Source organism: Haliotis rubra, unplaced genomic scaffold (genome assembly GCF_003918875.1).
Source record: "Haliotis rubra isolate DU_JTF1 unplaced genomic scaffold, ASM391887v1 Scf926, whole genome shotgun sequence".
Taxonomy (NCBI): Eukaryota; Metazoa; Mollusca; class Gastropoda; order Lepetellida; family Haliotidae; genus Haliotis; species Haliotis rubra.
This window is the reverse complement of record NW_025767664.1, coordinates 68,666-94,902: the sequence shown is the minus strand read 5'-3', so window position 1 is coordinate 94,902 and position 26,237 is coordinate 68,666. Positions and strand designations below refer to the sequence as shown.

At 40.2% G+C, this 26,237-nt stretch overlaps 2 protein-coding genes across 2 annotated transcripts; both read right to left on the bottom strand.

Moving 5' to 3' along the window:
* Positions 1-8,025: 8,025 nt before the first annotated feature.
* Positions 8,026-10,114, bottom strand: LOC124264472 (tiggy-winkle hedgehog protein-like). The gene is made up of 2 exons (XM_046699212.1): positions 10,039-10,114; positions 8,026-8,727 (listed from the first exon to the last, which is right to left on the bottom strand). Exons 1-2 carry the CDS (start codon positions 10,070-10,072, stop codon positions 8,078-8,080), a joined length of 684 nt encoding a protein of 227 aa, XP_046555168.1. The 5' UTR covers positions 10,073-10,114; the 3' UTR covers positions 8,026-8,077.
* A 71-nt stretch (positions 10,115-10,185) lies between these two features.
* LOC124264463 (meprin A subunit beta-like) lies at positions 10,186-20,048 on the bottom strand. The gene is made up of 7 exons (XM_046699204.1): positions 19,969-20,048; positions 19,179-19,267; positions 18,734-18,850; positions 18,483-18,536; positions 16,296-16,517; positions 11,658-11,763; positions 10,186-10,444 (listed from the first exon to the last, which is right to left on the bottom strand). Exons 2-7 carry the CDS (start codon positions 19,252-19,254, stop codon positions 10,186-10,188), a joined length of 834 nt encoding a protein of 277 aa, XP_046555160.1. The 5' UTR covers positions 19,255-19,267; positions 19,969-20,048.
* Positions 20,049-26,237: the final 6,189 nt, after the last annotated feature.

Below are 26,237 nucleotides of genomic sequence, written 5' to 3'. Positions count from 1 at the left end.
GTGGTGTTCACATATATATTACATGAGGACCTACTTTGTTTAAGATGGCATAACTACAAGCACAGGTAGTGCATTTAGAGAACCAGCAACTACTCAACCCGGCATTCCACAAAAACTGAAAAGGTATTGAAAATACAGTTTCAGCAAAAGCAAAAGCCAAAACCATTGAGTTATACATGTCATAATTGCAGTATTCTCTACAGTTTCCTACCTGTGAACACCCGGGTTAGAATTGGTGTTCAGCAGCCCATGCTTGTCGTAGAGGCGACTAACAGAATTGGGTAGTCAGGCTCGCTGACTTAGTTGACACAGGTCATCGTATCCCAATTGCGTGGAAAGATACTCATGCTGTTGACCACGGATTGTCTGGTCCACACTCGATTATTTACAGACTGCCACAATATAGCTGGAATATTGCTGATTGCGGCGTTAAACAACAGCCAAACAACCTTTAGCTTTATAGATATCTTTTTCAAAGTAATGTTCGTATGCATTCGACTCATCCAAATTCTGTTACCCATCTCAGCCAGTATTTGTATCAGTACCTCGCATTAGAAACAAACAAACACAACAGTTTTCCGAGCTGATTTTAAAAAAACGACAGTAATTAGATAGGGGTATAATTTTTTTTAATGCATTGTGTTTCCTGGACTGTCTTAAAAGACAGTAGACTTTCAGAAAATACACGCTGGCAAGTTATTGGAATGCATGGCGCAGTAATGTCCTGTGGCAACATTGGTGTAGACGTGGACATTAACCACTGCCCAATTAGTCGACTTGCGAGGAAGCACATGCCCACCGGTTAAGTAACATATTGTACGCGACAATCAGATTGGTGGCGTTGTCATGGTGACCACACTCCGACATTGTTTATATTCATGTTTTTTGTATATTCCTTTCAGGTTGAAACTAAATTGCCACCAATTTTCAATTTCAGTGTGTTTGGTTTTTCTATTTTGATTTTTATTAATCAGAGTAAGATATGTTCCAGTTATCATTTTCATCTGCGGAATATGTTTTTCAAAGCATATATAACATGTAATGTTTTCGTACATATCATCTAAATAATGAGGGTGGTGCTTGATTAATGCTCAAGTGTATAGTCAACATTTCTTTGAACGAAAATTCAAGACCACTGAGATCTTTGAATACTATGTACATAATCAGTCTAGGACTTATTTGCCACATGCATGAAACATCAAGATTACACACGGAGGGAATCGTACACAGACGTTCTAAGTCAATGGCGAGTGCATGGTTGATAATTTTCCATGTTCGTTACCTTATCACGAGTGCAATATCACAAATACCGGGAAGCGTAGACTAGCATGATCCCCCAGAAACTGTTGTTAATGAATTTCATGGGTAATTGCTGCACGAGATCCGTCCTCGAACAGCTTCCACACGCTGCACTGCCCCAGGCAGCATGAGGAGATCCGACATTAGTCATACTTTTAGAACCCCACCAGCTAAACCGACTCCTGGAAGTTCCCACAACACTCACAGACGGAAGCTTCCAGGACTGTGACTTGCAGGCACATGTATACACCTGGAAAAAAGTTAAGCACCCCGGTAATGTTTACAAAGCTCTATGTTTCGGATAACATCAGTGGTGTGCACACATTGTGCATTGGTATAACCATTGGGGGTGGGGGGTCATACTCCCCCTTTGAAAATGACTAAATACCACATTTAAGTTTTGCATTGGCGGAGCCAAGGGGGTTCGAAGTTGCAGTGGTAAACACTATACCAAACGTGCTTGTTGGTGATGGCCGATCAGTAGAGGACGTTTGGTGACCCTTCTAGAGTTCTCTTAGGCTCGCTTTAGGCGATTCCGGACTGTCCTCGTAGAGACCCGGTGAAATAGTAACCTGTGGTGCCTCAGAACAGTGAACAGTGCTTGTGGCGAATGATTGTCGTCGGGTGAGCCTCAGTGTTGTCCTGTTTCCACGATCTTGCGTCACCCCGGGTCGTCCTTCACCTCATTGGTTTACCTGTACATTTCCTGATCGAACGACTGACCAAAGGACATACCGGACTGCATACCAATAATTTGCAATCTCTGGCTGTCTTATAATCTTCTTAGTACCATAATGACAGTAATATGACTGAACATTGTAGCCAAGATTAGCCAGGTTAAATACCGACTTGTGGCACCTGCATTAACTACAAAACTGTGATAATACGTAGGTTTGCTTCTGGACATGCTCAACAGGGTGTGATGGGGAGATATTTTCCACCAGGTACACTTGCAATTATTTCTTAAATGAACATTATTATCATACGTGCCATCATACACTGAACTTGAACATAGTTCTGTTAGCAGTCAACATATTTAGGGGTGCTTAGCCTTTTTCTAGGTGTATATATTAAATATGCCCAATATGAACAACTGACCTGCGTTTGCACTATGTTTGTGACGGGGTTCCATCATTTTGGTAGAATGCATTAACTGTTTAGCTAACACCAGGCAGCATCACTACCTGTTTGTGGTTCACAGACATGATATTGTTGGAATAATACAATCGACCCTGGTTTTAGCAGAGATTACATTCGCACCTCGAAGGCATTTCGACCCTTTTATGTTCAACGAAGGGACAGAGGGGAGCATTTATGCTCATTTTACGGGCGCTTCCTTATATTTCAACACTAATGCGTCCACCTGCACCAGATAGGTACATATAATAGCCTCTGTCCGATTTAGACCAGTAGGATGGTGGGAGGTACGGCAGTGGGGCTGGTTGATATATATAATTACCACGATCTGTGAAAACCTAAGCCAGTATCCGTCAAAGCAGTGGTTGTAAGCAGGAGCAAGAATCAGCTATTGAACGAGTCACAGAGCCCGAGGAAACGATCCCCATTTGAGGCTGCTCTTAATGCAATCATGGTGAATTGGTGACAAGCTCAGTATAATGTGTCTGAGTGGGGTATTCATGCTTAACTGCAGCATGTTATCTCAGTGAGCTAGCACTACAAAACCAGCTTAGGTCTGGACTATAGTCTGTTTGCAGTGAAAACGTACCGATGGATTTCACTTTAAACAAAAAAGTAAATCACATAAAGTGAAATTAAGATTGCGAATCCTCATGATTTTCCCTTGCCAATTGAACTTTTAAATCTCAGAATTTTATTCAACTTATGATAAAAGTTGTTTAACAAACGATCATAGTTTCAAATCGCTATTATTGTTTTGTATCAGCATGACAATGATCAATGAATATAACTAACATGAAGTCGAAGGGCATGTCCAGTTGAAAAAATGCTTTAGAAACAAATTCCTGTCCACAGTATGAGTCTTAATTCCAAAGTGCATCAACATGCAGCCACGCCATGAAAAATGCGCGAATTTCATTCTGAAATCATACTGACTGAGACATTAAAAGCGGGTGTATGAGAACCGATTCTTATTGCTTCACTAACGATTGTGAAACGAGGACAGAGATGCCTAGGTCAACACCTTATGAAAGAGAACATGCAGTAAGCATGATTCAGGTTGGCACCAGCAGCAGGGATATTGCTCGACAACTTGGACTTGGCCACTTCACCATCGTTAGGCGTCATAGACGACATCAGTAGACAAGCAGCACCCGTGACCTTCAATTACCTTGGCAACAACGTGTTACGACGCTCCATCAGGATCGCAATATTGACCTTGTCCATATCAGTGATTGAACACTGCAGACTGCCAGGACTGCTGCACTAGTTCAAGGTTGACGTGGTGCTCATCAGCGCTGACTCCATGCGACGCCGTCTACGCGCTACATGGTTCCATGCTCGACGTCCTTACGTTGGACCAATTCTGACTGACAGACACCGTAATGAGCGTATACAATGGGCTAGCAGGCATTTTCAGTAAAGGTAACAACAATGGTATGGTGTGGTAGTCACTGACGAGTCACGTCTTCATCTACGTAATGCTAACGGCCGATTACGTGTTTCGCGTAGACGTGGTGAACGTTATGCTGATGAGTGTGTGGTTCAGACAGACCTTTGGGTGGCGGGAGTGCCATGGTCTGGGGTGGAATAAATTACAATCACAAGACTGCCTTCATGTCTGTCAAGGGAGAGTTAATGCCCTTTATTACCGTGAGCAGATTCTCACCACCAAGATGTCCATACTTTTCAACAGGACAACGCACGGGCACACACAACAAGACTTTCCATGCAGTATCTGGCCCAGCAACACATCCAGGTTATTCATTGGCCAGCACAGTCGCCAGATGTATCCCCCCATGGATCACTTGTGGGACGAAATTGTTCAGAGTCTTTCGTGGCCACAACAGATGCGAAACATCCGGGAACTATAGGCTGTACTACTGCAGAAGTGGAATGTCATCCTCAAGAACTCGGACGCTTATTGACTCAATGAGGAGACGTTGAACTGCATGTGTCAATGCAAATGGCGGTCACACGCGATATTGACTTTTCGATTCGACCCCACGTGTGTTTGATCCTTTCTGACTGTGGAACATTTAAATGAATGAGCGTCTTTTCGGTGTTGTTGTCGTCCATCTAGTTTATTATCCACTCAAAAAATATCAATTCCTTACACGTGCTTTTAATAATCTGAACTTTTATAAGTGGTGCGTTTTCAATGATGTTCAGTATATATAACAGCCGTTAATATGGCGTTTGCTTCTATACTATGACATAATATCAATTCACACCAAGTTCAAGCAAGAAGTGACAGAACACGGAAGTTAAACACGGCTGCATTGCATAAACTGACTGAAACGTACACTCGCCACCACTACGCCTCTTCACGACCCATCCTATATACTTGTGAGAGTTTGTAGCGCCCCGGGTCTGCCGCACACTGGAATTCAAAACACCAACTCCAGTTTCGTTATCTGAACAGATTCAACAGGCAAACTGGGAAAATTAAATAAATGTATCGCTGAAATTCTGCAGCAACACCAGGTGTTACATAGGGTGTCTGCTTAGGCAAGGTACTATTGTGTCTGCTAAAGTACAAACGCAAGTACAGTTCCGCTCCACCATCCCTGGTGTCTCAAGCCGCTTTATAACGACGCCATGATATTGTTGCAGGGGCAAACGCCTACCACATCCACATTGCTGGGTTACAACGTCTTTCACTCTCAGTCAGCTCTTCATAACTCGGTTCGCGTATGGCCTCGAGGAAGACATATTCGTTAGTATCAAAACATATTTTTAAGGATGATTTGTTTTCCGGATTGTCTAAAAAGACAGTTGTTTCAGTGTGCTGGACACAGTTGACTACGTTTAAGGAAATAAACTTGAGTACGTGAACGAGTGTGTGCATGAATGCATGCATGTGGGCATCTCTTCGACCATAATGTTGCGACATAACTGGAACGCCCATGTCAAGAGCTCGCTAGATGCACTTGGATGTTGCATGTATTTGTTGGGAACATAATACATATGCACGTGTTCTTTACCACGACACAGAATGATTGTTTAGCTAGCAGGTGCTTAGAAAGAAGCACATTTGTGTAAACCTAACGTTTAAGCCATGCAACCACGGGCCGGACATCAACCTCTAGGTGGTATGCTGCGACAGGAAAGGCTTAAAACGAAGTTGCCAAACATTCTTTATGGTCATGGCCAGAAGATGTCATCGTTTTGCTTGCGCCGGCCAGGTCGTTCATGTGTGACGTCACGTCAATGCATAAACATATGCACGGAATCAAAAGAGAAGAATCCTACACAACCGGTTGATGGAGCACAACATCCGGATCTGAAGTGCACGACGCGCCCCGATTGGTTCCTGACCACCGTTAGCAAACCAGACCTGTTGTAAACGGCATCTAGAGTTCGGAAGACACGAATGGGACAGGATACGGCTTTGATGATGGTGTCGTGGTCCACAGGCGTGCAGGTGTATGTTTTACAGACGCTTGCCTTATTTAACGTCCGTTCGTTGATGGTTGGAAGTGCAATACTGTATGAGATGGCATCTCACCTCAAGGAGAACACAGCTCATCATTGGCAATTTGAATGCCGCACGTTACCGGGACGACATTGTCGTGAACATGATCTTGTCATTTCTAGCTAACATGTTTTAGATTTCATCACTAGTTTTAACTAGATTTCTGTGATATACTAGAAGTTTTACTGTTCTTCGTCAACAGGTTTTATTTTCTAATTTTATTGATATATGATATAATCATTAATTGTTCTCGTCACGATATGACTGAGATATTGCCGATGTGACGATAAATATTCACTCACTCACTCACTCGTGAACATGATCTACCTTCACCCTTTGTCCAAATTCATGACGTAACGTGGCATCCACTGCAAAAACGCCACCCACATATAGCACGTGCTGCAACAGACTTTTTGAGGCAGCCTAACATTGCCTCTGCCTCATTTAATTTCGGTCTCTAGTGACATTTGAAATAACATCCCCAAGGCTGTTTTCAATGCACAATCGCTGTCGCGCCTAAAACCAACACAAATAATGGTCATTGTTAAAAATTGACATAGTTTTAGGTCGTGTCTTTCTGTTTCCTGCCACCAGGTATGGGCTTCGTCAGTGAATTTGTACAGTATGACATTGATGAGATGACTGACTGAATATTATGTTGTCATTTTCAATGACATATTCACCATTTTATATGAAGAACAGTTGAACACAACACATAAAACAAAGTACTTGCTTTTGTTTTCACATTGTACTTTGGTTCATGACATACCTCATGTCTCAGTGTCAGTCTGGTTTATTCTCAGAGAATTGAAGATGTTATATTAACACGTAGCCACGGGTTTATCTAGTGCTATGTAGATATTACACATGCATGTTATGACCATGTTTGCCAGCTTATATATACTAGGTGGCGCTGATTGTCTCCTCGATCCTTCGTCCGGGTATAAGGACCCTTTCCCACGTCACCATTGCCAGGTCTCGTTAGACCGTTACTGGTCGCACTGCTACTGGTTGGTCAGATCGAAAGTTGCTTCCTGTAGTAAGTATTTCAGGGGCGGTTTGATCATGTACTGACTTACCTCTGAAATAACGTTATGGCCTAGGGTACCATGTTCTGTTCCCTTATTTCTGGTAATGCAGAGATAACCAATTTTCCCCAGGATTGCCTAGTTTAGGTCAAGCCCTTTTTTGTGTCGCCAGTGAAGTTACACTTCCGGTCAAGTAAACTTATGTTTTAGAAGCATGACATACTTTATTTTATGAGACATATCTTAGTTGTGTAAGAGGCATAGTTTGGGGTAGACCCTTAAAGCTCATTTTTCCCGACTGACCGTAGAGGAGGTTAGTCGCTCCATAGAATCAGTTATTTCCTAGCCGAGTTAATTGGTCACTGCCGACTTAATTGGACGTCAATTCATCTGGTCGATAGTCTTGTCATAGATAATTGTTAGCTATATTTATCAATATTGACCATACCGTTGCTTAGTTGAGAGGTTTGTATTTTTTTTATCATTTTTCTTTTAATCAGCAATCATTGTCACAATTGATTGGGGCTTTGATTCCTTTGATTGATTGCTTACTGATAGCTGCTGATCAAAAAGAACTGTGAACCGTTTCCACATTTTCTAGTGTTACTTAATCTCAGGAATCTCACACAAGGTAACACCCACAGACCTTACTCTCAATGTAAGCATGAGGTAAGACTACTTCCGTGTGCTGAGTATACATATGAAGATGAATCTAATTTGTTAAGAAACAAGCATTATATAAAGCATTAAATATTGATGCAAACAGAATGAGGTCGTCATAGCAATAACGTAACATCAATGGGTTGTTGCGATGTAAACTTGGATGCAACCAGTGTTAGTAATTCAGCTTTGTTAGCAACAGTACTAACATGTCTTTCATCTGGAAATAATGACAATCTGATCTATTTTCCAAGTCACCAGATTAATGTATTTTTTGTGATAAGTGATAATTCATATGTCCATGAAAGGCATAGGCATAATGGCCAGTGTATTGCGGAATCATAATCAACAGCAAGACCAATATATTTAGGGTAACGTCAACACACAGGGTTAAACATGAACAAACGAAAACGACAAAGCAAATGATTGTATGCTCATGCTCATGGTGTTATGTTTAATGAATACATACATAAGCTCACACGTTCAAGAGATCATCACAAAGCTTGTCGTCAACAATGCGACAGTAGAGAGATACAAAGGCTCTCAGTGACCAATGAAAGCCTGGGGCGGGCTCTTGGAGTGATTTTCCAAATATGGTATTGTACATGTGGTACCCGATCCGCCATGGAAGAAAGAAGCCATGTGCCAGATTCTGATCCTCCACAAACACATAGGATGACGCAAGGTGCCCGTCCACGACAATGTTTCCTACCAGTGTCGTCGGTGCATATGCCCCTGTGATGACTTGCTTTCTAATTGCTGTCACTTTCACAGGAACAAACGATCCATTCGTCAGCTCCGGGCGGAACAGATAATCGCCGATCTCAACCTTTGACGCCATCCGGGTCTCTGCTGAAAAGCTCCAAACTGAGCTCACAAAAACCACATGCTCCTTGCTCATTGTCAGTGTAAGGCCATCTTCAGTTTCAAGTATTATGTACTCGACCGTTGTTCGGTCCAGTTTATGCATCATCAGGTTGACATCACTGAAGGAAACCCGACCTTCCTCGTCCATGACCATGACTGTATCACCGATCATCAAGTCACCAATGGTTTTGGACCTGCCATTTTCCATCTGAACCACGGATGATGGTGGAAAACAGCCAATGTGGTATTCCGCTTCATCTGAAGTATAATCAGTAATTATCTCAAAATGGTTTCATATATCTTTGATTCTTCAGTGTATTACATCTCTATTCTATTCTGTGAGTGCAGTGTGTATTACATCTCTATTCTATTCTGTGAGTGCAGTGTGTATTACATCTCTATTCTATTCTGTGAGTGCAGTGTGTATTACATCTCAATTCTCATCCATATTTAGTGTATTTCATTGTGATTCCAGTGTGAATAATAACTTGATTTCTAGCACGACAATGTGTGATACTCGATTCTGATTGGCTGAGAGCTCATCAAAACCGTACTTAAATGACAGTTTAAGGACCGCTAATTAAAGTGACCGATTCACCGCGTATGAATACAACGAACTCGTTGACCCTATTGTTTGTAAACAAACATGTCGGACATCGGCAATTTCTATCTCGGCAGCATCTTTGGTGTTTTTGAAGTAAAAAGCGAATGGTTTGAAGAAGAATTTCTTGACCCTAATCCCAGTGAAGAAACTACGAAGCTGGAAAATCCGTCAGCAGCGCAAAAGCGGCAGTATATTCAAAGCGGGTCCAGATCTACGTGTGTTGACGTCGACAACACACGTCGGCCCACACGTCCTAACCTGACCGCTTCCGTCCCGGCCGTAATGCCCAGTCCTTCCACTTCCACTGTCCATGTATCCCACATAAAACGTGGCATGTCAGGTCTTTTCCAAATTGGGAATAGTAGGGTGGTTATCAACAATTATTTCCGTGAATAAAGTTAGCGGCGACTAAACTTAGCGAGTTCACGGCTTGCATTTGGGCGAGTCGATTGTCATACAGTAGGGGAGATCAATAATTCGCTTGAGAAAATCAAATAATTGTACTTGCTCACAGTATAAACTGTATTTTTTTTATTTATGTATGCTACTTAAATACAAATACAAGCATACTGGTTCATGAAATATAGCATTTATGTTGTTGAAAATGTCTTATTTTGTTCATTACACAACCTGTCCCTCAACGGGACGATTCCAAGCGATTTCCAGGAAAAAGGCCCCTTTGCGCCTTGTGTTCTTGCGCGCCAAACAGTTCGGTTTTAAAACGCTTATCAGTCGTGCTAAAATGATGATAAAGCTACTCTGTTTTCAATTTTGCAGTCCTTCATCGTTGTTTTAAGACCGCTAAATGTTTAATTTAAAACCTCCGCTAAATGTTCAATTTAAAACCTCACGCTAACGCGTTCGGTTTTTAAATTACATTTAGCGGTCTTAAATCAACGCCGCAAAATTCTTAAATCAACGATAAATTATGCCTTGACAAATCAACAAACATCTTGTTAAGGCAAAATGCGAAGCATATATGCACGCTATTACATCCATGTCGTGTTGGATATCTGTTTGGACCTCTCCATGTCTGAAAAGACAGGTGGTGCAGATGTACGTTTTTCATGTTTCAACATTTAAAAAAAAAGACAGTTTAAGGAACTGCAAAATCAATATTTTAAGACGTGAGTTGACATAATGTAGTCTCTGAGCTTCAGTATAAAACATTCGCATGAAACTGAATGTGACGTACCAGCTTCCATGTTGAGAGGGTGTAGAGTAATATACTCATCCCGATCAGCCCTGTTTTGTTCATGCCACATCCCAAGTGCGTGAAAGAACAGGTGCCCTATCGTATCTCTATCACCGCAGCCGTCATCGACGGCAACCTCCTGCATCCCCCCTTGTCGACCAACATAGGACCAACACCTGGAGAACATGGTGGCGTATATTTATTAATCAACAGGCACAATTGCTGGACGTCATGGGCAGATTTAATGCTGGCGTTATAGATTGGACATACTGAGGGCTTCAAATTTGCCGTCTGAAAACGAACTACACGTTATAATCTTGCCAATGTGATTTCACTCGTGGACTGAAAGAGGTCGTTCTCTGCTGTTGTCTTGTTTTACCGAACCCAAGGTGAATGTGTGATGAAATCTGTTTCGTGAAATTCCGATAACAATGTCATTTTTCGGCATGGTATATAGTCACGAGATCAAAATTGCTTTTCACAGTTAAATCACTTCACTCTGGGTTTGAGTAAGTTATTTAAAGGCACTATATCACACCACACTGGATGCATTTCTCTGAATAATACTATCAGCCCTCAGGGAAGCTACAAAATAATTTATTTTAAAATACGCATTTAGATTACAATATTAAATTAAAAAGTTCGAATGATTTAATGCAACGTTGCATTAAACCGACTCTCGGGCACTCTACCGGCCGAACATTTTTTAAAGCGAACCCCATAGAGTTATGTCCCTTGGAGCGCTCTTTACGAATACCCTTCGCACAACTTAAAAACAATTCGGCAAACACCGCGTGCGACAGTTTTCGATGTATGGAGCAAGTGTGTACATTCCATATATTCTATGTAATGTTCTCTGCTGTTCGCCAAATGTTCACCTCGAAGATTAAGTTATCGGTTTCAGGTAAGTCGTAAGGGATAATAAGTCTTTTATTGCATCAATATTAAGCTAAAGTGAGAGCATATGCCCCAATATATATAATATAGGCCAAAATATTGTCGAAAATGTGTGACATTGTGCCTTTAGCAGTTACAGTGACATCAACTACGCATTTAACATAACAACCAGCAATATATCACCCATAGTTTTATACATATCAAATATCACAGACAACTAATATTAGGCCACCACATTAGGAACCATGGTACTGTGATGAGTTTTCCTTGGATTTTATATGTGCAATGACCGGGATAAACATGCAATTTTAGGCAGTCATGACAAACTAATTGTACATGTGAACATCATGCTTGATTCTAAAAATTCAGTGGTAAAAGCATTTTAATGATAAGTGAATTTGATTTCACTACTTAAAACGTTAATCGACGTCAATATCATTTTTTATTGTTTGTGTTGCGTGAAGAAAATAATCATTGCTTGTCAATTCTTACCCGTGACCTTTCCGTACCATTATGTAATCAATGTCACCATCATTATACGGACGAAAGAATGCGTAACCTTTGATGTCCATAGTCAAAAAGTCGCCACGAACCGAATCTAACAATAAACAGGAATCAAAACATTCTCGAGAAAGTGTCGACAAGGTAATGAACAGGTATATTTGTAAGTTACTAATGAATACCGATCAACATAACTGTACCAACATTTAGCCTGGTCGCATGCAGCTTCAATGAGTTAGTGAGTTAAAATATAACGTCACCTCGTCAATATTTCAGCCATAAAGTGACGAGTAAGGTTGTGTAAAAGAAATAAATACGAGTTGTTAAACAACCAGTCGTCGAAAGTTTAAACTAGAGTAGAGTATCACAGATGGTGTGTAAAACTAGCATGTAAATCTAAAACTATTATATGTTTACGAAGACAATACAATATAAAAACAGGCCATAGGTCGCCAACAACTGAAGGTAGATCACCATACTAGGGACCATGGGGACTTACAGTGCATGCAGCTTCATAGACTACTAAGGTATTATACTGATCCGAACCATTGTCTGTACTATCTAAATGTTACATTCGAGGGCATGTGCTCAACAAAAGATATGACAAACTTGAAGACTGACATATATGAAGAGTGGGATTACCAAGATCACGCAACCCCTAATTAAACTGTAGCCAACAACGATGTACGCTTTAATGAGTGAATATAAAACATAGCATTCAGAAGAAAACTCAAAAGAAAGCAGAATATATATGAGTCTCTTGTCTCATATGAACATGTCTTTTTGAAGCAGTGATGATGCCAGGTTCTTGCAAAAAGATGGACACATACTAACACGTCAAAACCCATGCAAGGGCAAGTCAATTGTCTAGTTAAAACACTGGTACATGGCACAAGTCACAACAATGAATTGCATCGGGCATAACTTTTGTCTCATTCAGGAATGTCCACTTCGTTTTGAAAGCTTCACTTTGGCTTTGAATATTTCCACCCTAGCTTTTCGGATGGTGGGTTTGATGGTGCTCTTAGAAATCTTAAGAGAAATAATATGCTCGAATGATATTTTTCCGGTTAACATAAATATGCCTTTCAGGTTCGTTTTACGCAATTTGTGATTGCAGAACATCCATGGCGTGTAGACTTGGATTTTAAGCAGGCGGTAGAACCATCGGAATTATCTACGGTTCAACGAAAGTATTTTAAGAAGTGACTGATACCACTTGAACCTCGGAAGAAAGATACGTAACTATAGTTATGGCAACCACGTTTAGTAATCAAATGTGTGCGAGAATTGCTTGTCTGTTGTGGCTTTTAAGAATCCACATGGTATTAATTACACTCGTCTCAAATACTATCTGACGGTCCTTCATTATAAGTATTACGAATTGGTGGTGCATGTTGCATGGATGTTATGGAGAAGTGGAGCTCAAAAGCTGAATGGAAATGTCTAAGGAGGTTCTTGTAAAAAATATGTAGAAAGTAGTGATACTTGCTTTTGGCAGATTTCTGACAGTTGACATTTTTGCCCTACAAGTGGCATTATCAATATTTACCAAAATACTTTCTTCAAAGGTCACATGCAACCAAAAAAACAAACATAATTAAAACACAATTATCACTTATTCATGATATATAATATACATTGCTGATAATGAAAAACCAAAAAACAAAAAATTATAAGCGTACAATCGCAAATCAAAAGTGCAATATTTGGTACTTGGGGTTTACTTCCCTCGAAACGAAGCACCTGGGAGACCGAACCCAGTCAGAGCGGGTGGGTGTGCACTCAAGTGTAACGAAGGCTTTCATTGGCTGATTCATTTGCCGATACGCTGAGGGCTCATTGTGTGTGTATCTAGAGATGTTGGGTTTTGTAAATACATGCTCATTTTTTCTGCATTTGCGTTCGATCCAATCAACAAATACTGAGATGGTGAACTACTGCGTGGTTGGAAACTGTCGATCGTTCAAGTACAAAGCAGGACTTGAAACTGACAATCTGAGTTTGTACCGTTTTCCGTCCGATCCAGTCATCCGTGAAGAATGGATGCAGTTTGTTTGCAACCCACAGACATAATAACATGTCATGTGTACAAGTATAACACCTGCCTGTCTGTGTAATTACATAATGTGACAGAGACAGAACTCAGGTGCACGAGCCATAAAATGTATTTTGTTTATGGTGTATAGCCTGATAGGTGTTAAGTGGTCAATGATTGAAGTTGTGTATTGCATATTGTCATTAGCAGACAGGCAGGTAGACACATAGGTGTCAATAAAACAGACATTATATAATTAACATGTTTTTCTATGTTTCCATAGACATGTATTAAAACATTTCAGTTTTCAAGCTGAGCAATTTTTAACAAAGAAATTAGCATTTCTAATGCTACACTTTCTTGAAAACTTAGTTTGCAAATCTGTCAACCCCCAAAATGCAAAATGTGAAAACATATAAGAAAAAATATGGGACCAGTGTATTTTTCTTACTGCAGACCAAAGATGCTTGTAATCACAAGAAACATCTTTTGTTCTCCAACTTCGACCACAGCGATAATCCTTGCACGCATCACTTGCTGTGTTTTTACGATACGCCTTCCCGGTTCAAGCCGCGCGAACCTAATCACTGCGCATGCGCTATGGGCGCAGCGCAGCCCAGCTGTTGAAACCACTTTTCACCCCAGCGCTGGGGTGAAATTAGTGAATCGTTTGAACTCCGATTTCGCAGGGTTTTTTCATTGCGTTAATTTTCAACTTTATAAGTACTGTTGAATTTGCATTTTTGATAATTTGTTACTGTAAGTCCATACCGAAAGTATCAGAATCTGAAAAGTTGTGTTTTGAGTTGCATGTGACCTTTAAACAATTAATGCTGTGATGTTTAAAACGGTTTCTTGTCAGTGAGAACAATTACAAACATTTTGTGTTGGTCTGTCAAATATTAGATTTTTCATGGTGTGAATTCTACTTGACTATGAGAGACATTGAACTAGATCGTCGCTTCTGTTAGCCCATAAGTTGGTCAAATACAATTTGTCAAAATTTGGGATATTACCAAAAAACAGACATGAGTCATGCCAGGAACATTTGGCCAGAGGTACAGGAATATGTGCTTGACATGAGCACTAGTATCTGAAGAGCTTTTCCAATATGGATAGTGTGTCGGCCATGTCGACAATTGCAGTCAGGTTTCACCATTGATGGGAACAAACCTGTTTCAGATTCGCTGATCTAATGGTTTCTGATCTGAAAACGTTAAGGAAGAATGATGTATGATTTTGTGCATTTTGCAATATTGTATTTCCGATCAAGATGCTTCAAAGTAACCTGGAGTTACATATGGAGATCACATTAGTTACCAATTTTTATGTCTGTTGCCATTCAGTTTGGAGAAGACTACATTGTCATTTCATTAAGCGCAAACTGGCTACCTGGTGGCCATATTTAAAATACAGTTTGGACTTATTTCAAGGTCACATGCAACGTAAAACACAACTTTGCAGATTCTGATACCTTTCGGTATAGACTTACCGAAACAAATCATCAAAAATGCAAAATCAACTTATAAAGTTGAAAAATAACGCGATTAAGAAAAACGCGCGAAATCGGAGTTCAAACGATTCACTAATTTTCCCCCGACTTTTCGGGAGGCGCGAGCTTTTTATATGTTATGACAGTAAATAAACTGTTTATATAATTTCATTTGTCTATATCACCACACGTTCTTCTTACCGAGTCACTTTCTCAGTTCGATACTTAAAAGCAATGTCATTATTTAGCGTTGACAGAATTTCTAACTGTGATATAGATATGTCGTTGTCACAGACAAAACTCAATGTCTTGTTTTATTGACACCTGTGTGTCTGCCTGCCTGTCTGCTAATGACAATATTCAATACACAGCTGCTATCACTGACCACATGCAATTTGAACTTAACACCAATCAGGCTATATACCATAAACAAAATGCATTGATTTATGGCCCGAGTTCGGTCTCTGTCACATTATGTAATTACACAGACAGGCAGGTGTGATACTTGAACACATGACATGTTATGATGTCTGCTGATTGTAAAATGTTATACACAAAAAATGAGCATGTATTTACAAAACCCAACATCTCTATATATACACACACAATGAACCGTGAGGGCATCTGCAAATGAACCAGCAGTTACACTTGAGTGCACACCCACCCGCTCTGACTGGGTTCGGTATCCCGGCTGCTTCGTTTCTTGGGAAGTAAACCCAAGTACACAATCTTGCACTTTTGATTTGCGATTGTACGCTTATAATTTTGTTCATATGTTTTTTCATAACCAGGATGTGTTTTAATTATGTTTGATTTTTTGGTTGCATGTGACCTTTAAGAAACATACAAAAACAATCTGAGCTGAATCCTTCAAGCGATTCGGGAAGAAGAGGTGAAGAATGTAATAAGCCTATAGTCAACGATGGACAACTTGCGACCCAATGTGCATTGCTTTCTGGCTATGTCATGATAGTCTTGATATTACAGTAGAAGGATACACAACAAACTGAAGTCTTGGAATGACATAAAGACGTAGATAATAGAATGTTTTTGCTGGAAAAACATTCCGATGGATGTGTGCAGAGGTTACCGATCTTACCTGGAACATCAGGTGCGAATGCAACAGGCACCGGAAGACGCCAGTACTGAATGGGGATGTCGGGTAGACTGTCAGTTAAATTCGTGTCAACGCCAGTTATAAATGATGGTTCGTTTCTTTTGCCAAGTATATTCCATTTGACAAGGTCTAGGTACACGTCGATTGCTCGTTTTTGATCAGGATTCAGCTTTATATCACCCTCGAACAGTTCATGTAAAACTCCTGAGGACAATAATTCAAACAGGGAAACAAGGTTAGCGTTAACGATACAAACGATGATGTTGATATCAAACAATTTGGATTAATTTACGTGACAATTAGATTCATGTACTGTTATGTGATACTCAGCATAAAAGAATACTCAGCAGCCCAAAAAGCGTCAGTACGAATTCAAAATTAGATAGGCACTGTAATCAAATGGAAATGGACATAATAAGAGTATCAATTTTTTTATTTTTTTTGTGTACAATATCTTGACACATCAATGAATAACTCAGCACAATTTCAAGACATTACGGGAACGTTTGCAGTCCATTCAGACTCTTGACTATAATATCTAGTGTGATCCCCACGAGCGGCAATAACTGCAGCACAGCGTCTATGCATGGAGTGCACCAATCGATTGATGAAGGCTATTGGCACCTGGATCCCCACTCTGAGAAAGGCCTGGCTCAATAAATTGGCTGTGTTCGGCCTTGGTATGACATTATTCAGTTTCCTCTGAATTTCATCCCAAAGATGTTCAATTGGGTTTAAATCAGGATTAAGGGCTGGCCACTGCATAATGTTGACATCGTTCTGCTGTAGGAAGTCCGTGTAGCTCTGGCAGTATGGGCCCGGGCGTTATCATGCTGGTAAATGTTGTTCCAATGACATGCGAAATGTGGTATGACGTGGGGTCTGAGAGCTTGATCGATGTAGTGCACCGCTGTGATGCCGCCTCCTCTCCCTGGACCAAGGTTCTGGAACACCACAGGACCCACTCTCTGGTTCAGATCTATTCCATCCCATACCATGATGCTTGCACCTCCCAATGAGTCTCTTTCCATAACACATTGGTCTGAGTAACGCTGGCCACGTCGTCGCTATATTCTTGTTCTGCCATCTGCAGTTGATACGCAGTACCGACTCTCATCTGTGAACAGAACAGATCTCCATTGCCTGTATCGCCAGTTTTGGTGTTGTAGGACAAACTGTAGACGTTCACGCCGATGACGAGGGGTGAGGATTTGTCCACGGTAAGGTCTACGGCAATGGAGGTTCCCGCTGTTAAGACGTCGGCGTACTGTATAAGTACTGATTGGTCTTCCGTGTGTTCCAACTGTCTGGCGTGCTGTTTTGGATGCCTGCATGAAGGGATCCTGTACACGCTGTCGCACAACATGGCGGTCTTGTCGTTTTGTGGTCACCCTTGGTCTTCCTGTACGGGGGCGATCATTTCTGGTGTTGGTGGCCCGGAAACGTTGCTGTTGCCTGCAGATGGTCCGAACGTTGACCTGGAAGGGATTGGCAACGGCTTGTGCAGTGTCGGCAGCTTCAAGCCTTCCTAGCTGCTGGTTCCTCTGAGCTGTCGTGAGTCGCGGCATCCTGCTGAAGTTGTAATGTGAATGTTTCAACCAGGTTTGGGGGTGAATTTTATAGGGCTGGTCCTTGTGAACAGCACGTGCAGCATGAGTTGCATGAAAAACATGGAGAACACCTTACCATCTCCGAGATCAGGTTGAGTTTTTGAGACCATTTCCTGGGTTCCATTCTGAGTTTGGGAAGGAATGTCTTTGCTCAGGTCAAGTTGGAAATGTTGTCAAAAATATACAATCAAAACATTAAATGAGTTTACAGTTATCCGTATCTGCGAAGGAAAATTCCAAACTGACGTTTCTTTTGCTGCTTAGTATATATGAATGAGGTACTGGTGTGGAGGGTTTAGGTACTGTCACACTACAATTAATCCACAATCTATTACAGGATAGTCTGTATACATCATTAGTTGCATTTAGTAAGTTGGCTTGCTAAGTGAACTGAGGCGCATCAAATGGGATCGTGTTCTTAGGTAAATTTTAGGTTTGTAGGTTTGTCTGCAAGTCTATGACCTGCATCACATAGGGCTGCTGACAATATAAGGTAAATGATTTTAGGAGTGGCGACAACACAGTCACTCATTTAATACTTAATGATTTACCATCTTACCTTTTAAACGGTTTACGCGAATAATCTTGTCGAGAGGCCGCTCAGTGTATGACGCTAAAGCAAAACAAAAGGAATTCACGTTGCTAAGTCTAATGTACCTCATGATAAGTCAAATGTCAAACCAGATTATGAAACTATATACATTACTGAACATTTGAAACTGAAACATTACTGAAAACTTCGGAAAAGCCAAATGAAGGGTAAACAAACATTAAAAGGGGCTATGTCAGTAGGGTTTCAAACTGACGTACGTTGGCAGAAAATGTTTCCGTTGGTCTTGATATAACCAAACATGCATTCACATCGTTCACCAGACGCGTTGGTGACACAGATCTCGTTGACTCCACAGTTTCTGTTATTGCACTTTACTGAACAGAAAAGTTGAGGTTTAAGCATTTCAACTCATTTAACTATTCACATATTAATATTTGTACTAATTTGATGCAGTGGTGTGCAAATCAGCATATTAATATTTGCGTCAATAATCTATACTAATCAAAAAGAGTAACTGTTGCAACTTGCAGTGTGCGAGTGAATTCGCTTTCCTTTGTACTCTTTAATTCATGGTGTGTTCAACCTGAACCATTTTTCTTTAAAGTTGAAATGTCTACAATTGTCATACGAAGATTAGGCGCCCATTTAGAACTGTTCAAACATCACTTTAGCTCTACATCACTTATCCATTGTGTACGATACCATCTCGCCTCTGATTTCCCTGACATCTGCCCCCTACACTTAGGACAAGGACAGCAGCATATGTGAGTAGCCGCATCCTTCTGCTGTAACTGATAAAACAAGATTCAAATAAGACCCAGTCGCTGTGTAGACTTAAACATTGGCGTGATTATCACTAACAATTGTTTTTTAATATGGTTTGATGGCTATGGAAGTATACACGTAAAACCTGGTTTACACACTGAAAATGCCCTTTTATATTTTAATAGACGCACTAACAGTGACGATATATCAACCAATAAAGTCCACAAGTGGACATTGCCGAATTTATCGTATTTATAGAAATACAAACGCAAAACATATTGCCTGGTAGCCATTACAATGCTAGGAATCACAATTTATTCATTTTCTCATACCCTATTCATTCGTAAGATAATTTAGACTGGTTATTTCACGTTTTGAAGTGGTAAAGTGGAGGTCCGCAGGAACCATAATGGGTGTGAGAGGAAGTGTAATGGATCAGCTGATCAGACTCGGTGAAATGGTACGAATGGATGGCTGCTCACTGTTTCACTCGCTGAATCACCTCGCAAAGAGATTATGTGCATGCTGCTATCATGTAGTTTAAATGTGAACGCGTGGAGGAAACTGATCCCGGGTCTCCATCAGAATATTTGATTCATTCAGTTCACAGCCCAACTATTCCTTGAATGATAATGAAGTGGTGACCATACTTCAACATAGGATTTCATCAGATTTGACATGTATTTATGTTAGAAAATATCAACACTATGAAGCATGTGTGACCTACCTGCTGGCTGCAACAGAGCGAAGTAATGTTGGGGGAATGTAGCAGCTGTGTTGAAGATCTAGCACACTTTCCTATCATGTTTTCAAACAAATATGACACTTTTAGATAACCGGAATGTGTTATCATGTAACGGTGGATGACTAATTCGGCAAATCTATATATTTAAAAATGCACGTGCTGGCTCATGCTACACGGCGGAACTCCTGCCAGGCAACGTGCGCCTATAAACAAACCAATTTACTGATTGTGTTTAAACAGGGAACGAAATAATGTATTTCGTCTTACAAGTGCAGGGATCCCACAGTATACAAGTTAAGTGTAGGGTCCATTTAACGTTTGTAAACTGATGAAACACCTATGTACAGTACAACCAGAAATTATTGAGAATTTAAAGATTGTAATGTTTTGTTTTTCACTCATTACTCACGTATTAAATGTGAATATTAGCAGAACATAACTCCAGATTCAAAGACAAGTGAACAGTTAGTATTTTGTCAAGTCACCATGGGCAGCAATGCAGGCTTCAATGCGGCGGGGCATACCACTGATCAAAGAAGTTAGAAAGTCGTGGCCCCAATCTATCCCAATATCGGACCACCTCTTCTTTCATTTCAGCAATATTTGTCAGATTTTTCTTATTGACACTTTCCTTCATAAGTCCCCAAACATTTGCTATTGGATTTAGGTCAGGGCTATAGCTTGGCCAATCTAATAATGTCATATTTTGGGTCAGAAACCAGGCCTGTGAATGCTTTGAACGATGTTTTGGGTCGTTCCAAAAATTTCCATAGAACGCGTGAGCAGATGGAAGTAAATTTCCCTCGAGAATATCTGTGTAGCGCTCACTGTTCATATTCCCTCCAAATACACAGAGGGGCGTTGCCCCTAACACAGATATGCCACCACGTTAATTTTCGGACTGTACTTTGGGCTCTGATACAAAGGTTTTTCAGTTTGTTTGGTCCAGAATTTCAGTGTATTAGGGAACAGCCACACAGAACTTTCATCTGAGAAAATCACATTGTCCCAGTTAACATTTCTATGCTGTAAGCACCAGTTCAACCTTCGCTCCTTTTGTTCAGGTTTCATGATCGGTGATGGAATTCCTCGACTTTTCTGCCAACCCATTGCATGCAGCTCAGTTCTAATTGTCTCTTTACAGACAGCCACAGTTCCTCTATCAATCATATCCAGCCTTAAGTTTTCTCAATTCCTTCGTTTGCTTTTAGAAACAAGAATACCAAGCCGCCTCCTGTCACCGACAGCCAATTTTCTGGGCCTACCTGCGCCTCCCTGGTGCTCAATGCCATATCCATTTGCAATATTTTTCAAAACACGATAAACAGTGGACAAAGGGATGCCTGTTCAACTTGCAATCACTTCAGCTGATCTGATGTCCTTGTTATAATACTCTAAAATCAACTTCCTCTTCTCTAAATCATCCATACTGAGGATCACTGAAAATGTTCTCTGCTAGCATGTAAACAAAGGGGGGTAACTCTTCACAAACTAATGAAAAAGTATTAACAGAGTTGTCTCTCTTGAATGAAACAAAGCACTTGATAGCTGGTCAAGGTTGTTTATACTAGAAATCCAATTAAACATATTCCTAAAATTCTCAATAATTTCTGGTCATACTATACAACATGTTCTTGTCCAAATAGAGCAACATAGGGATATAATTTCTTCACATCTGTGGAAAGCGGTGTTCTTTTGAAATTGGATAAACTTTAATTCAATAGTCCATATTGTACTTTCATTTTCTCGCATCCAGCACCTCAACATGTTTTCAATATTGCCATTTGCCCGTTCTACACTGCCTTGGCCCGTTCTACACTTCCTTGGCTTTGCGTATGCCTAGCCTTTCCGTGCACATTAGATAAACTCGGCCAGATTTTAACTATATTTAACTGAATTTCATTAATCACCTCAGCAACAAATTCAAATTCAACAAAATGGTCACTTTGTAAGATCCAAGGCGCCCCAAATGTTGTAAAAATATCCACTAGTTCAAATATCACATCTACTGCCCTCTTGAATTTAAGAGGTCTCAAAATTGAAAATTTAGTAAAAAAAATAGTCAAGCAAAGTTCACAGCACATGAATGCAATCAAGAAGCTTGTGTATGTTATCATCCAGTCCCAAGGAATGGGTGGTCGTTAATCATGTTCATTCCCTGGGATTAGCAGGCCAGTCTGCGAGGCTGAGCAGGCCACCGGCCATTCACAGGGATTGGGCAACACTCTTGCCCTTACCCAGGGAATGAGCAATTCTGGGAATTGGGCACGTCATATCAGTAAGTAGTGATACCAGGCCTGTTTGTGAGTCACTAACAGCGCGCGAAAGTACCATGTGTTCGAGCCAAATATTTAAAAGAAAAAAAGGGACTATATGTAAGCATGTGTTGTGAAAAAACATTCAAACACTATTAATTAAATCAGACACTTGCAAACGCTGAATAGGAATGTCACTCACAGGTAATCTGTCCTTACAATATGTGTCCGCTGCTACAATCCATGTGCAGACTAGTCGAGGTGAAGCGACCGACATCATAAACAAAGTTACGTTTAGTAAGTGGGGCCTTCCTGATCCTGTCGTCTGGGGCTACTGTAGCTGCTTCCTTTTGGCCTGACAGACCGCTTTCACCTGGTTTAAGGTTAGGTAGCACTGTACTCGTTCTAGATATTATTCAAAAGCTTACATGTTGTGATACAACGGAAATGATTTTTATCCAGAGCATTGTGGTATAAATCGAAAACCGATGTGTAAACTGTAAGAATCCGCGCGTACAATGATGAACACCACTGAAGACACCAGGTGTTCGCGTATATAAAACATGTTCTGCTCAACCTTGGAATCAGCCAGTCAAGTTGCTTCAGAAAGTAAGTATTGATACTGATGCCGCATGGTAGTCCTAGAACAACCAGATAATCACGTGGTTGATATATACGTCATCGCCAGAATAACCAGCCTCGATTTATCCACCGAAGTCTTCAATGTATACTAGAATTAAATCCTAATATCGCATTTGACCTTATATATCACTCCTTTCAGCCAAAGCGTGTGCCTGTTTTATGTTATGGATAGGAATTATGGGGGCGTGTGGAACACAAGGGTATTGAAATGTCAGTGTACGATTTAATCAAATATACTCTTAATGCCAAAGTTCCCATATCATCTGCTTTCATTTGGGGAGAGTTGGCAGTATATACAAATTTAGCTACAAGACCTTTCACAATAATGCAAAGAAGGCTTAGAATCAAACTTGGAACAAACCGATATACAAATTAAATGTAGAGGGCACGATATTTAATAGTATATCAGATTCAAATGAGGAAAACCAGGTAGCATTAGGACGGTAGATAAACATAATCTTTCTATAATCATGAGCATTATAGCGACAACACCATCTCCATCATCATAAGAAATAACTGCTAAAAGCAGAGCCCACTGTATTATTCGGACACATAGTGTTGGAAACAGAAGGTGTTGCCTTCGTCTGAATGACCTTGCGTTAACCGTCAGACACAAAACGAATTTTAGAAAATTATAACCAGAGAATTTCAGACATATCGTTCGTTGTTTCAGCATGCAGGCCCAGCTGCGAGTGTTCTGGGAAAGGAATTTTCTGTGTCATACATTGTCTTCTCGCTTCCGCTTTGAGTGTATCTTCTGTACACTTTGACCAATAGCCGACGAAAGAACTTAACTTGACTTGTCAGCTGCCTATTGTTTGTCTTGTCACTTCAATCACCCATATCAGTGCCGGCTGAAGACTCTTCAATCGAGTCGCAAAGCCCTAAATAGAACATTGGAAGAGACGATTCTATTTAGTTTGGACGTTGAAGCAATTTTGTTTAAAAAAACTTTAAAATCCAGAATGCTTGAGATAACTTATGCAAAGACATTATTTCACGGTTAATGCCAGAGTTGGTGAATATTGTTGTAATAATTCAGCTCCATGATGGAGACCACAAACCAATCATGTTTGGACGATGCCAACCAATGCAGGAAAGATGAGCATCGACCAGCCACTGAGAAGATCGATTACGATTAGCTAAGAGACACAGCCTGAAAGCATGATCCATTTTAGCTGTTCCTTGTTCAGAGACTAAATTAATAGAATCCATATGGATTCCCCACTGGGCTAATGTCATCAGTTTGATGTTACCTATTATTCCCCAGAACAAAATGAATTAATAACCTAATAAGATTGAAGACGTGTATCTGTATTTCTCAAAGGCATACAATGACAGTTGATTAATTTGTTATTGATTTGTCACAGTCATCTCTATTACATACATGACAACCTTTCTGTCATTACGTCTTGTTTCAAAGACATGACCTTGGTCGGACTAATGTCTTGTTTGACATTTCAGAGCGGTAGAAGTAATCTTCTAACGTTACATTACCCATTCTGTCCAGAAAAACATACCCCATGCTTAGAGTTGATCTCTGTCCATTTTCCGTTTCGATTATGACATAATTGACATACTCCTCATCCAGTTTCTACAGCATTAGATGTGCATCACTGGAGGCTATTTCCTGATTTACATCCATCACAATGACACTGTCGCCAATCAGGAGATAGTTCATAGTCTTTCTGTCGCCGTTGAAGAGCTGAACTGTTGCAAGCGGGAGAAGGAATCACGGACTTTGTGCTACTTATGCCATATTACGTACATGACAATGTGACGCTGTGTGAATTGGATGAATGCGGAGAAGGCTTTCCAATACATGACGAAACTGAACAGAAGCCATTCAATCAAAAGGTGACTTTGCAGAACGATAAGTGGCGTCTTATACCCATGTTGTCATTAAAGAAATGTCTTTGCACAAAACATGGATAGCCTGTCAACGCGAGTTTCATGCAACAGTGAGTGAGTGAGTTTAGTTTTACGCCACACTCAGCAATATTCCAGCTATATGGCGGTACCCATTTGGACCTTTCAAAGCAAGATATTACCAGTGTAAATCAATTAATGCTGTTAGATGAACATATTGCGTAACAGTTCTAGGTCTTCGGGGATCATGTTGGAATCTGAAAAGAGACCTCGTCACTCGGGATGAAGACTAAGCTTTCAGTTCTGGAGTAACTGATTACTCTATGTGCATTAGCCAGCATACGTCGTAAAGGACTCTTATTCACATGGGGAAACATTTCCATTCTGAGCGCTTGGTCTGTTGTGGGCTGCATGGTCGATGCCAAACGTGGTCAATGGCAAAAACGTCCGTTGTTTCTATGAGATGGCATTTAAGGAAATATACCTTCACCTGAAATGTTCAATATACAAATGCAGTTAATAATTTGTGTGATTTTCTTGGTAAATTAACATCTAAATAGCCATAGCTTGGCAATCCAGTAGGCTAGGACAAAAGAACAAACGACATGAGTATATACAACCATACGTATATTAACTGCCTTCCAGGTCTATTTACACGCCAGTTTGATATGGCTGGAATATGCTGCACTGAACTGAACTGAACTTTATTACAACTCATGCCGCAGACAGCGGCATAACAGGTTACATCTCTGTTACATATATACTGTATAGATAGTGTACATAACTTTATGGATATATATATATATATATCCATAAAGTTATGTACACTTTCTATACAGTTAAATAAACAATACATACACATATACATATATGCAAATTGATTTCATTACGAATAAAGTGAATATATAATTCATATATCTACACGTAGGAATATTTAGATGGAGTATTCTTACCGACGATTCTTAAAAACATTTATAATAATACTACAGAATAAAGTGAGTTTTCTAAGAATAGCTATCTTATTGCTAATGGCCTGTTTCAATTGGTAAGTTATGATTTGCTGTTTTATAACGTAACACTGCCCTTGAACACTTATCATTTAAAATATCCAAATATTTACTTAACCTTAAATCTGAGTTTGATAAGGAGCTATATAAGATACCTTTTGTTGAATGTTCTACCGTAGGTAATATTCATTATCCATTTATGCTCACTTTTTCCACAATGCGTGTCGTTAAAAAGTAATTTAAAGATAAGTGAGTATAATTTGGAAGATTTACCTGTTGAAAGTCGACCCCAAAACGAAATAATTCGTTCTAAATAATGTTCTAAATTTGTGACTGTTATTTCTCGAAATCTCAAAGGTTGAAAAACAATCCTAAGATACATTACTTTATAAATACGCCACTATCTTGAAAACTGCCCTGATCGATTGTTTCGTCAGCGTGGTAACCATCAAGGGTTTAAAGTTTCGAACAATAATTA

What these genes read in the sequence shown, in the direction of transcription:
- LOC124264472 (XM_046699212.1), bottom strand. Translation starts at nt 10,072, where the DNA reads ATGGATGTAATAGCGTGCATATATGCTTCGCATT. An exon ending in GTGCATATATGCTTCGCATT is followed by an intron (nt 8,728 to 10,038) that starts TTGCCTTAACAA and finishes ATTATACTTCAG; the next exon opens with ATGAAGCGGAATACCACATT.
- LOC124264463 (XM_046699204.1), bottom strand. Translation starts at nt 19,254, where the DNA reads ATGCGGCTACTCACATATGCTGCTGTCCTTGTCCTAAGTGTAGGGGGC. An exon ending in GGGAAATCAGAGGCGAGATG is followed by an intron (nt 18,851 to 19,178) that starts GTATCGTACACA and finishes TTTTCTGTTCAG; the next exon opens with TAAAGTGCAATAACAGAAAC. An exon ending in TCGCGTAAACCGTTTAAAAG is followed by an intron (nt 16,518 to 18,482) that starts GTAAGATGGTAA and finishes TATTGTCCTCAG; the next exon opens with GAGTTTTACATGAACTGTTC.